This window comes from Ailuropoda melanoleuca, chromosome 8 (genome assembly GCF_002007445.2).
Source record: "Ailuropoda melanoleuca isolate Jingjing chromosome 8, ASM200744v2, whole genome shotgun sequence".
Classification (NCBI taxonomy): Eukaryota; Metazoa; Chordata; class Mammalia; order Carnivora; family Ursidae; genus Ailuropoda; species Ailuropoda melanoleuca.
In genome coordinates, this window is record NC_048225.1 from 93,653,761 (window position 1) to 93,666,867 (window position 13,107).

A 13,107-nucleotide genomic window follows, 5' to 3' on the forward strand; every position below is an offset into this window, starting at 1 on the left:
TGCTGGGCACAGTTTTGACATGACGTGCGAGTGTTCTCCACTCCCTGGTGTTCTGCTTGGGGAGAAGTGGATCCACATTAAATCTGCATTTCTACAGGAGTCTCGTTTTTCAACGAGCCAGAAGGAGGGAAATACTTAGCAAGTTCTCAGTCTAAGCCTTGGCAGTCTGAATTTTCCTGTGCCTCCGTCAGTGCTCCGTCCCCTCTCGCAGAGATCCTGCTTACTTCCTCAGCATCCTGCCACCCCAGAAGGAGCAGGAAGAGGCACACAGAGCATGGGGACCAGTGTGTATGGAGCCCCTTCTCAGGTCCTGCACTGTCCCTGGGAAGGTGAGGCTTGCACAGAGTTTTGAGGGAGGCTGAGAAACTTCCAGATTCCAAGATGAACTCCAGGCACAGAGGCAAATGGACTGCGTGAAGGCAGAGAAGCAAGGGTTCAGGAGTAACCAGCACCCCAAGGAAAGATCTTCGTTGAATATGTTTGATTTTATCCTCCCAGCTTTGCTTGCTAGGCTAGGATGGGAGAAAGGATTATTTTAAGAACACTCCTAATTTTTCTGGAAAAGTCCACTCGAAGGTGTCCTACTGTGTTACTTAATGCTTGCTATGTGAAGGCCCACACAGTGGTTTCTTTCTTTTTTTTTTTTTTTAAAGATTTTATTTATTTATTTGACAGAGAGAGAAGCAGCGAGAGAGGGAACACAAGCAGGGGGAGTGGGAGAGGAAGAAGCAGGCTCCCAGCAGAGGAGCCTGACGTGGGGCTCGATCCCGGAACGCTGGGATCACGCCCTGAGCCGAAGGCAGACGCTTAACGACTGAGCCACCCAGGCGCCCCCCACGCAGTGGTTTCTTGTAAAAATTTAGTCCAGGGAACTATTTCTCCCCCTTAGCAAAGGCTAAGAAATTTTCCTTCCTCGAAAGATAAGATCCACATGACCTCTTGCAGCTCTCACTTTGCTCTGAGTTTCTAGATGCTAAGAGTGGAATAACAAGTGCCTTTGTTTTGGGCAGCCATGTAATGTAGGAAATGGTTAGTATCTAAACTAGGCTCTGGACTCAGGCTACCTAGTTTGAGAGCCCAGCTGTGCCATTTTCTGGCTGTGCAACTTTGGGGAAGTTATTTATCTTCCCCGAGCCTCGGTTTCCTTATCTGTAAGCTGGTACAATACTAGCACCTACATCAGAGGGTTATGTGAGGATTAAATTAGCTATTACATGCACATCACAATCATGTAAAATCATTGCCAAATTCACTTATTTTGCTTATGATTTGTCTCCTCCCACGAGATGGTAAGTTACACAAGGGCTAGGATTTTTGTCTGTATCGTTTACGGCTACATCTTCAGAGCCGAGAATGATTACTGGTGTATAATAAGTGCTCAGTAAATAAGTATGGAATGAATGAATGACTTTAAAGCCCTTAGCAATGCCTGGCCCAGAGTTAAGTGCTCACTAAATGTTACTTCATCTCTCTCTTTAAACCACACATATATTCAGACCATCAGCAGTGTGAGCTCCACCTTCAAAACACATTCTGAATCTAACCTCTCCTCACTGCTCCCCCACCAGCAGCCCAGCTCGGGTGCCCTCCCTTCTCACCGGGCCACCTGCAACAGTGACCTAACTCAATTCCTTGGCTCCCTCCTTGTCACCCTGCTGCCAGGGCCCCTGAACCCTGCTCTCCAGCTCTGGTGATCCTCTTAAAAGATAGCCTGGTCTTGTCACTCCCCTGCTCATGACCTTCAGTGTGTCCCCATCACACTCAGAATAAAATCAGAGGCTATCCGTAACCTAAGGTCTCTATGTGCATGCATACTTGGCGTTCTTCTGAAGCTTCATCTCCTACCCCTTGCCCCTCTTTCACATTGGCTCTTGCTCAGGTCCCCTCCCAGCCATGGCCTTGCTGCTGAAATGTCCTCTGACACGTTTTGCAGGTGTCAGCTTACATAGCACCTCCTCAGACAAGCTTTCGCTGGCTGTTAATCGAAAGAGTCTCATGTACTCCTAGCCCGGACTCTCTGGCCCTTCTGAGCGTTTACAGCAGATTTCTGTGCTTGCTGCTTGTCTGTCCCACAAGAGGGTCATCTCCACGGGGACAGTCAGTGTGACTGTCCCTTCCACCCATGCCTTGAAGTGTGCAGTCTAGCCCAGTGGGGGTGACATCCACCCCTGGGGCCGTGAGGGGCCACGGGCTGGAGAGCACAGTGAGGACCCTGACGCTGTTTCTTCCTCTGCCCGGCCAGGTTCTGCAGATCTGCCCCAAGGACATGAGAGCCGACATCTGCGTGCACCTGAACCGCAAGGTGTTCAAGGAGCACCCAGCTTTCCGCTTGGCCAGCGACGGCTGCCTGCGGGCACTGGCCATGGAGTTTCAGACAGTGCACTGCGCCCCAGGGGACCTCATCTACCACGCAGGAGAGAGTGTTGACAGCCTCTGCTTTGTGGTCTCCGGCTCCCTGGAGGTTATCCAGGATGATGAGGTGGTGGCTATCCTAGGTAGGTGTGTTACCTTTGCTGGACATACCCCTCCAGGGCCCAGGGTTGGCTGAGCCACTGGGTAGCTCCGTGCCCCTGCAGCCTTCAGCCAGGGAGAGAGTGCTTCTCAGGGCAAGGCCAAACGCTTGCCTCCATCCAACACACAAATATTTGAGTGCCTGTGTTGTGCCAGTCACTGTCTTAGGCACTTGGGGGTATTTCAGTGACAAAAATGAATTTTGTCCTCAAGGGGCTCCCAGGCTACTGGGAGAGAGGAGCAAATAAGCAGACACTTGCATACAGTGGAAGAAGTATCTAACTCAGTATTCAAGTGTCTGGAAGAAGCGATACTCAAGCTGAAATCTACAGACTGGAGGAGTGAAGGGACAAGGGAGTGTTCTCAGCAGAGGGGAAAGCACGTGTGAAATCCCCGCAGAGAGGGAGCACGATGCATTTGTAGAACTGCAGTGCGTCCCCTTGGCACGGCCGGAGCAGCAAAGCAAGAAGGTCCACGGGGAGAGATGAGTTGGGTGGGAGCTGCATGTTGGGCAGATCACGGCAGGTTCGGGGAGCCGTGTTAAGGGACTTGGCCTTTGTTTCTGGGGCCAGTGGAGGGTGTAAAGCAGGAGCGAGGCTCAGTCAGATTTGAACTTTAGAAAGATGACTATAGTTGCTGCTTGGGGAGTGACTGCAGGGGATGGCTGGGGCAGGGAGAGGAGGTGGGGACATGTTGTCCAGGGGCAGATGCATGATGCCCCACACTGACACTGTGATGGGCAGATGGAGGGAAGGAAATGGAGTTGACGCACTTAAGAAGTCGGGTCAACAGATGGTCAATTTGCTGGGGCTGGGGGGCGGGGGGTGGGGAGAGAGAAGAGTCGATGAGGGCTGCAGGATTTCTCACTTTGATAACAAGGAAGCTGGTGTGCCACACACTGAACTAGGGGATATGGGGGGGAGCAGGGTCATGGGGGGACATGTTGGTATTTTGTCATTTTAAGCATCAGCAGCCTTGAGAGATTCATCTGATTGCTTGAGGTTGCTACAGAACAGCTTTTTGCTGGGGCCCTGTCTACCTCTCTGAAAGGACAAGCCATCATGGTCATCTAGTCAGTGCCAGGCATTTTACATACATATTCTCATTTAAGCTTTACAGTAACTCTATGGAGTGATTTTATTTTCCCCGTTTTGCAGATGAGACCGTGAAAGCTCAGAGAGGTTCGGGAACTTTCCCAAGGCCTCACAATGGATGAGGTCCATGGAGCCAGGATCCTGGAGTCCCTCTGAGTCCAAAACCTCTACCCTGATCCGTTTTGCAATACTACAATCCTAATGATAGCTTATGTAGTTTTCTGGCCCATGAAATTGCCAGGCATTGCTAGACATTGTGGACATATTTTATCCTTTATGTATGATTTCTTAAGAAACTGAGGTAGGGAGAGGTTAAGTTATATGGAAGTTAGAAGTGAGATTCAAATTAAGTAGCTAAGCATACATAGTATTTATATATATGAAGTCCAAACTTTGTTCCTGCTTGACTTTGGAGTGGATGCCCCGTGGCCTTTCTCTTGCTCCCCTGGCCCCAAGCCAGCTTGCCCTCTTGATTACATTCTGCTCAGGTTAACCCAAGGATGATTTACATTCCTTCAGCATGAGCTGGCAGATGGTCAGAGGGAGCCTGGGATAGAGACTGGCTGCGGGGTGGAGGCTGAAGCTGTTTTTTGCTAAAATAAGGGTGTGAATTCCTGTTCTCCATTGAACACTGCAGACAGGGTCTGCCGTCCTCCTCCACAGAGATCTGAGATTGGACTGTATATAGGAACAGCACGCATGAAGGGGACAGCCATTGCTTTAGGATGGCAGCGGAAAGGCCATTTATCCCTTCCTTTATTACTCATCAGTGTCCTTGATAAAGGGGAATTTCCATTGGTAATCGCTATGGGGATATCCACCGGGCTAAGAAGTAACCAGTGACTAGTGAGCTCTTCTATGAGTTGGAATTGGAATTGAATTTGAATTGATCCTTTGGTTAAGGGCATCTTTCACCCATCCCCACCCTTTTTTTAAAAAAAAGATTTTATTTATTTATTTATTTGTCAGAGAGAGAGAGCACAAGCAGGGGGAGCAGCAGGCAGAGGGAGAAGCAGACTCCCCGCTGAGCAGGGAGCCCGATGCGGAACTCCATCCCTGGACCCTGGGATCATGACATGAGCTGAAAGCAGATGCTTAACTGACTGAGCCACCCAGGCATCCTAGCCCATCCCCCTTATTGATAACTCACCAAATGCCTTTCCAAGGACTCTATGCTGGTGACCGGCCCACATATGCATACACTGGGCGTTCTTAGTGACCCACCTCGCACAGCTGCATGTTGGGAGTTGGGTTGGACAGTGAAGCCTGGAGAAAGGACAGAGCTGCAGAGGGCTTGAGGAAGGCAAAGGACTGCTTCCCAGTGGGGTCTCATCTCTCCTCAGCCTGGGCTTCTTGTAGGGAAGCTGACCAGGGCTTGATCCACTGTTGATTTACCTGGTCACCTGACTGGCTCTCCAAATGCAACCCTCTGCCTGCAGCCCCCTGCACACATTCTGCCTGCTGCAGTTAGCGATGCGGGCAGGGCCTCTGGGATAGCTCAGCAGCTTCCGATTCAGGGTGGTTGTTGCCCTCAAGCTGTCCCGACTAGAAAAAGCATCTTCATTATGTCCCCAGGAGCCAGATTAGGTCCAAAAAGTAGGTCCAAGCTCGACATCCCAAGGAGCCTGTACCATTTCAAGAGGTTCTTATTCTATAAAAGGACGTGAAACTAGTCCTTTGACCTAACTTGACCTCTGGGCCAAGACACATAAGATTCCCAGCTATTTGCTCCCTGGAAATTTAAGTTCAGAGTTTTGTTGTTACTGCTTCTTCCTAAATAGAATTATCGTTCGCTCAATTTCCTGAAATCAGTTGTTCGTGCAAAGGGGGTTCAGGTGACAAATGCTTGTTAAAACTAGATCTCTATTGCCTTTTGATGCATTTCAGTTCAATCCAACCAGAATTTATTGAACACCTGCTACTCACCAGGTGCTGTCATAGAATTGGGGTGATCAGTGGACCACATATTAGGCCCTGCTTCCAGGAGCTTCTACAAGAGCAGGAGACTGACATTATGAAAAAGCAACAGTCACACTGGTTGATGAATTGTTACCCCTTCTAGAAGGTCACTGGACAAGTAATGTTTGAGCAGGTCCTATTTCAAGTGCTCCAACGAGGAAAAAAAATAGCCAGGGAATCTTTAGTTATCACAAAACAGGAGGCTTTAGAATAAAAAAATCATCTGTCTCATTCGGTTGTCTCTAATGTCTTGTTATCAGTTCGCTCATTTACATTCTGCTAATTTGTTTCTTCCTCCCAGTTCTAATATTCTGTTTAATTTTAGCACAAGAATGAGAAAAAGAGTCTATATTCATAGCTGAGTGTGTTTAATTAGTGTTAAAAATAGAACACTTTCTAAAAAAGTTTCCTAGGAGAGTGTTTGTGAAACCTTCTCGACTCAACTCACCATAGGAAGCGGTAGATTGTCTCGTGAACGACTAAACACGTGGGCACACAGTTACATGTGAAGCTCAGTGCTTACTCTTGCCACATGCGATGCAACCTCATTTCTATTATATTCCATTCTCTTTCGTTTAAATAGACATTGACGTCATGACTCACTAAATTGCTTTCTTGACTGACGCGAAGCCTGCAGTTTAAAAACGCGGTTCCGGGGTGCCTGGGTGGCACAGCGGTTAAGCGTCTGCCTTCGGCTCAGGGCGTGATCCCGGCGTTAGGGGATCTAGCCCCACATCAGGCTCCTCTGCTATGAGCCTGCTTCTTCCTCTCCCACTCCCCCTGCTTGTGTTCCCTCTCTCGCTGGCTATCTCTCTCTCTGTCAAATAAATAAATGAAATCTTTAAAAAAATAAAATAAAAAATAAAAATAAAAATGCGGCTCCACCAGCATCAACGATACCTCTCTTGGACTGAAAGCCTTGCTGTCGCCTGACGGCAGACACTACACCTGGATCATCTCTTACGATCTCCTTTTCCTCTGATGTTCTCCACCTTACGATGGAGAGGACACCTTCCCAATCTCCTTTAGGAATTCTCTTAGAAATCACTTGTGTCTTCTCAAATTTAGTTTCTCGGTTCTTTGAAGTAAATTCAAGGCTTTAGCATGTGAATTTTATTCATTATATTTTTAAAGGAATTTTCTTCTAGTTTTTCATAGCTATCAGAATAAAAAGGCATCGGTGCCCATTTTGCCCCCACCCAAGTGGAGGAGATAAAACCACACCTGCAAGTAAGTTGTTATCTGAGTTCTGTGACACTTGACCAAAGTAGAGGAGTAACGAACTTTCCTCAGGGCTCTGTTTGATTGTGGTCTGTTTCCCTGTGTTTCCATCTCACACATGCAGTATTTAGATAATCTTGTTTCCTTGTGATTTAGTGTCCCTGTAGTAACTTGTATGGTTTTGCATTTTAGTAGTTAATTTGTATGTTAACTGTGGATCATGTTGCGTCCTTTATTTTTGCTTTGTTGTGTTGTGTTTTTCTCATTCCCTTGGGCAAGCCAGAGTCTTTTTGGCCAGACTGCATTGAGGGGTGGAAAGAGCCCTGGGCCCGGAGCTGGAGACTTGACCATAGCCCTGGCTCTGCATGAACTCCCTGCAGGAGTGCTCCCACTAACTGACGTACTCTCCTGGTCTCCTGTGCTTCTCCTAAGCCCATCACACGGTGTCAGTTGTATGTTTACTCATCTGTCCCTCCTGTGAGCTGAGATCCTTTGATTTCCTATCTCCAGCTTGGCCCAGCATATGGAAGGCACCAGGGGTGGTTTGCGGAATTGAATTGAATTGAATTGGAGTTGAATTGAGCTAAAAGGCAGGGAGAGACTGGGCTGGGAAGGGCCCCCGTGGTCCAGAATAAGGATCTAGACTTTATCTTGCAGGGATGAGGAGCTCAGGGAGAGTTTCAAACATGAGTGACATGAAGATTTGGGTGCCACAAATACAGAGGCGTGGAGGCTAGCTAGGAGTCTTGGACGAGAAATGATGAGAGCCAGCATATGGTGGTGGAAGGGAGTGGTGGGAACGATCTGGAGCCCAGAGATATTAGGGGAGGGAGAAGCTCCAGGCTGTGGGGTTTAGGGGAGGGAATAGTTTCTGGCAGCTCGTGGACAGGCAGTAGGGCCAGAAGAGGATGAAAGATGAAGGGTTTATTCTACTGAGTTTGCAGTGTCTTTTTGGAACAGATCTAAGCATGGCTCTCAACTAGTGGAAACTCTTCTTGACTTGTGGATGGGCCAGAGCCTGCCAACGAAAGGAAGCAGCCGTGGGAAAGATTGACAAGCAGTCCCTGGCTCATCACACACCCTGGATTAATTTACTACTTGTGGTTCTATCACTATTGAACTAGGATTTACGTGTAGCTTCTCCTTGCATGTACATGTAAAGTTGTAAGTACCGGTTTACTGATGAAATCTTTCTCTTTTTTTTTAGTGAACATCCCCTTCTCATGGTTTCCTAATTTGGAAGACACTCTTATCTTTACTTAGTTTCTTTGTGTCCATTGACCTTGGTTGGATATTAATGTGGCATTTATTTACTTAGCAACTATCCCAGTGTAACAGGGTGTTAGTCTCTGCAAGGGTGGGTAGTGTAGAGAAAATCCTTGTCTTGGATGAATTTTTTTTTTTAAGATTTTATTTACTTATTTGACAGAGAGAGAGACAGCCAGCAAGAGAGGGAACACAAGCAGGGGGAGTGGGAGAGGAAGAAACAGGCTCCCAGCGGAGGAGCCTGATGTGGGGCTCGATCCCAGAACGCCGGGATCACGCCCTGAGCCAAAGGCAGACGCTTAATGACTGAGCCACCCAGGCGCCCCTGGATGAATGTTCTATTCCATTTGGGGAGACAAATGTATGATTAGGGACGATAAGTGGCACAGGTACTTCTTTTGCTAGACTTCTTGGCATGAACAAGGACATACTCATGGAGGGGGCAGGAGGTGACTGGACTTGGAAGGACCAGTAGGAGTGTTTGGTAGGCTGACTGTTGAAGTGGTAAGAGCGGCATAAGTCCATAGAATGAGTAAGAGGTGGGACTCTGTGTAGGTGTATTCAGTGACCCATGTGAGTAGAGTAGAATGAGAAGACTTTCCGGGGCGCCTGGGTGGCACAGAGGTTAAGCGTCTGCCTTCGGCTCAGGGCGTGATCCCGGCATTATGGGATCGAGCCCCACATCGGGCTCCTCCGCTATGAGCCTGCTTCTTCCTCTCCCACTCCCCCTGCTTGTGTTCCCTCTCTCGCTGGCTGTCTCTATCTCTGTCCAATAAATGAATAAAATCTTTAAAAAAAAAAAAAAGAGAAGACTTTCCATGTGGCCAGTGGTTCTCAACTTCAGTGAACGTAAGACTCAGCTGGAACACTTGTTCACAATGCAGATTCCCAGGTCCCTCCCCGGCTCAAGGATGGAGTCTGGGAATCTGCATTGTCAACAAGCCCTCCCCTCCCCTGGGTGGTTCCCCAGCATGTGGTTAGAGGACTATACCTTGAGAAACATTGCTTTAGGCAGCTACTCCTTGATGTTTTTGGTAGAATGGGGTGAGATGATGATGTAGAAAGTATAAGGGTCATGCTAGGGCATCTTTTATTACATTAGCCTAAAGCATATGAAGCTGCCAATTTTCACCTATTTTTGACCTGCCGAAATGATAGAATGAACACCTGGGGAGGAGTGTCTAGCCTAGGATGGTGGCTCTGTGTAGGTGAGTCAGGATTGACATATGAAGGGGGGCATTCTAGATGGAAAGAATAGTGTGAGCTGAGGCCTGGGGAGGGAGAGCATGTTGTGTAACCCCAGCGCTTGAGGTAGAGCTGAGATCCCCAAGGGGCAGGAGTGGGGCACGGGGCCAGAGAGGCAGGTCAGAGCTCGTCTGTGAACATTTCTAAATGTCAGCATGAGGAGTTGGCAGTGGGGAATCCCTGAAGGTGATGGGTAAAATATGACACCATTAGAGCTCTGATTTGTAAAGATTAATGAAGTAGACACAGAGCGGGAAGGGAGGGCAGTGGGTGGCTCTGGCGTACAGTAGAGATGAGCGATGGTGAGGTATGGGCAGTAGAAACTGAGACAGAAGTAGGATTGCCAGATCAAATACAGCACAGCCAGTTAAACTTGGGTTTCATATTAATGAGTAATTTTTGGCTTGAATATTTCTCAAACATGGAATGGGATATACCTATGCTTAAAAAATTATCCATTTATCTAAAATTCAGATTTAACAGGGTGTCTTGTATTTTTATTTGCTAAATCCGGCAACGTTCGATGGGAGGGACATGTTGATGAGACATTCTGGAAGGCGAGTCTGAAAGATTGTATATATAGAATAGGATGTGGGGAGTAAACAGAGGGAGTTGAGGGAGGTGATTCTGACATTCCAGTGGGTGGGGGGAGATGGAGGCACTGGAACAGACAAGGCTAAGTCAGGAGGAAGACACAGTGAGACGGAAAGGTGAGGAACTTGGCTTTGACTTGTTGCATTTAAAGACCAGTGGGGTATCTGAGAGGAGTCCTCCAAAAGGTAAGTCTGGAACTGGGAAAAGAAGCCAGGGCTCAAGATAGAGATTTAGAATTCAGAGGAAGGAATAGGAAATAGGAAAAAGAAACCAACAAATAAGACAGGTGCAGAGAGAACACAGGGGGTCACATTTATTTTCCGAAATGACCAAGTATTTCAGAGCATTTTAAAAGAAATGGGAGTGTAGCCATACAAAATGCTCCTGAAGAATTTTAAATGGGATAGAAACTCTTATGATAAGTAAAGTAAGTAAAATATAAATTTTTTTAAAAGATTTATTTATTTATTTATTTATTTGACAGAGAGACAGCCAGTGAGAGAGGGAACAAAAGCAGGGGGAGTGGGAGAGGAAGACGCAGGCTCCCAGCGGAGGAGGGAGGCCAATATGGGGCTGGGATCACGCCCGGGCCAAAGGCAGACGCTTAACCACTGAGCCATCCACGCACTCAGTAAAATATAATTTTTAAATGCAATATGATCTCAATTATATGGGGGAACACATTTGTAGATAAAAACCCACAAACATCTCTACCCACATGTCGTAGTTGATGTCTTTAGTCTGTGGGGCTACAGGAGATTTTTTTTTCCTTTTTCATGTATATATATTTATCTTTCAAGTCTTCTTTAAAAGAGCATTGCTCCTTTCAAAATTAGGAAAAAAAATTTTAATTAAAAGTGCATCTTGAGAAAGTCAGCATTGTTCCTGATGTTCTTTCGGTTCTTAGGATACCATTTGAAAGAATAACATTTTTTTTCAGAAAGAAGTCTCAACAGCATTTCTTTTGTTATTTACCAGGCCAGTCAGAAAAAAAAAAGCTGACATTTACTTAGTGGGTACCACCCAAGCCTCCCTCAAGAGAGGATGGGATGGCTGGGCGGTGACGACAGAGCGGCTATCGAATAGGATTTTAAAAAGAGCAACAACTGCATGTAAAACCCTCATTATTGTAGAGACGGAGGAGATAAACCCTTCACAGAGCTCCTTCTCGAGATGCTTGCGCGACCGTCTTCTGGAGTGCCCTGCCCCACATGGCCCGGGGAGAGTGTGACCGCCAGGCACCACGTAATAATGTCGCTTGCTCATGCTCAACCCAAGGGGAGGAGGCTATGTTTAAGTGTCTCTCTAAACACTCCAACCAAGCATTAACATTCATATAGCTGCTCCATCAACCGAAGCAATTATATTAAATCCACACTCCCAGGGAGGAGCTAGCCTATGAATAATCTAGAACTGCAGAAATGCAAAACATTTGTGTCAGGTAATGCACGTGGCACTTGATTGAGGCAGGGTCGGGGGGGGGGGCAAGTTCTGCTTCCTAATTCTTTTTCTATTTAAGCAATTAAAAAAATTGGTTTGCAGTCTCTGAAGACACTGAAGACACGTTGTAGTCAGCAGAGTCAATAGATCTTTCTAAAAGAAATTCTTAGAACCTTAGTGCCCAGACAGAGGGGAATGGTTAAATAAAAAATTATGGTAAATCAAGGCAGCTGTTAGGATGACGATATAAAAAGTTTTATCCGCATGCAAAATGTTTTAAATATAATGTTAAATGGTGAAAAACAGCAGAGCATATAGCTCTATGTGCTATTACCACAACTGCTTCAGAAGGCACATGAGAGCCGAGGAAAGATGGAAAGCGTTCCAAATTGGTCATCAGAGTTTTCTCGGTGGTGGCCGGCAGAGCCAATATTTTCTATTTCTCAGTATGGAGTCTTTTATAAACAGAAATGGAAAAAAAATCAAGTCAACTTGCAATTCTTATCTGTAGTGATCTTGGAAATTACCACCTGCCTTCAGTGAGAGATTTGTGATCTGTTTACTTAGCAGAGATACACTAGGCTAATTTAATTTTCTCTAATTGCAGTTGCGAAGAGAAGGAGAGTGTCTTGATGTTTCCAAGCCATTGCTTTAACGTAACCATTCCCGAGTGAGCCCCCATTCACACAGAGATGCCGTGTAGGCTCCACAGGACGGCTGGTGACCCACATTTGGGTGAAATTTTAATTCCTTTAAGGAGAATATTTGTATGATAGGGTAATTTCTAACATTCGTTATCTTTACATTTAATTTTTAAATTCATCTATAAATTTTCAGCTTAGCATTTGGCTGGATCAGAGTGAATTGCAGGACTGTTTCTGAACAGGTCAACAAATTCCTTCTTGGGCCAAGCTACCTGAGGACACATGGTTCTTGCCTTCGGGCTGGAGACCAATCCTCTCCTCAAAGCCTCCATCCTGAGACATTCTAAGTCTTTCATATCCTGGCGCATTCTACAGTGTTCCACTCAGACCCATCTTTTCATTGATGTGTTGATTTATTCATGCCATAAATTTGCCAGGTGTAGTCTGGGGATTGAAGATACAATGGCGAATCAGACAGACACACCTAGGATAGAGCTAACAGTCTCATCAGGGAGACAGATAAGCAAATACACAGTTTTACAATATAGTATGCCAAGAGTAATAGGAGTAAGAACAGGATGCTGAGGAAGCTTATAAGACAGGTATCTAATCCAGCCCGGCCGAGAGAAATCAAGGAAGGCTTCCAGGCAAAGTTGGTATCTGAGCTGATTATTTGCATGATGAACTGAATTCCACTGGATGCAGCAGTGGTGGTGGGGTTTGGAACAGAGGATTAAAGAGAAAGTGTTCCAGGGAGAGGGGACAACATTTTCAACCACTTCATTTTTTTTTTTTAAGATTTATTTACTTTAGAGAAAGAGAGTGCATGCGTGCAGAGGGGGAGAGAGAGCATCTCAAGCAGACTCCCCACTGAGCACAAAGCCCAACTCAGAGCTTGATCTCACGACCCTGAGACCACGACCTGAGCATAAATCTGGAGTCGGACACTTAACCAACTGAGCCACCCAATTCCGCCCCCCCAGCATCTTCAAAGAGCATAAAGCAGAAGAGTGATATTTGTGTTTAGAAAGATCATCCTTGGGGCGCCTGGGTGGCTCAGTCATTAAACGTCTGCCTTCGGCTCAGGGCGTGATCCCGGGGACCTGGGATCGAGCCCCACATCAGGCTCCTCC

General features: G+C 46.6%; 1 protein-coding gene across 5 annotated transcripts in view; it reads left to right on the plus strand.

Annotated features, from left to right (window-relative positions):
• Positions 1–13,107, plus strand: part of KCNH1 (potassium voltage-gated channel subfamily H member 1) — a 353,228-nt gene that overhangs the window by 247,798 nt on the left and 92,323 nt on the right. For all 5 annotated transcript variants that reach the window (XM_034666902.1, XM_019797426.2, XM_034666905.1 and 2 more), the window contains exon 9: positions 2,243–2,495. In XM_034666902.1, the coding sequence (XP_034522793.1) occupies positions 2,243–2,495 (253 nt within the window). The remainder of the gene's footprint in view (positions 1–2,242; positions 2,496–13,107) is intronic.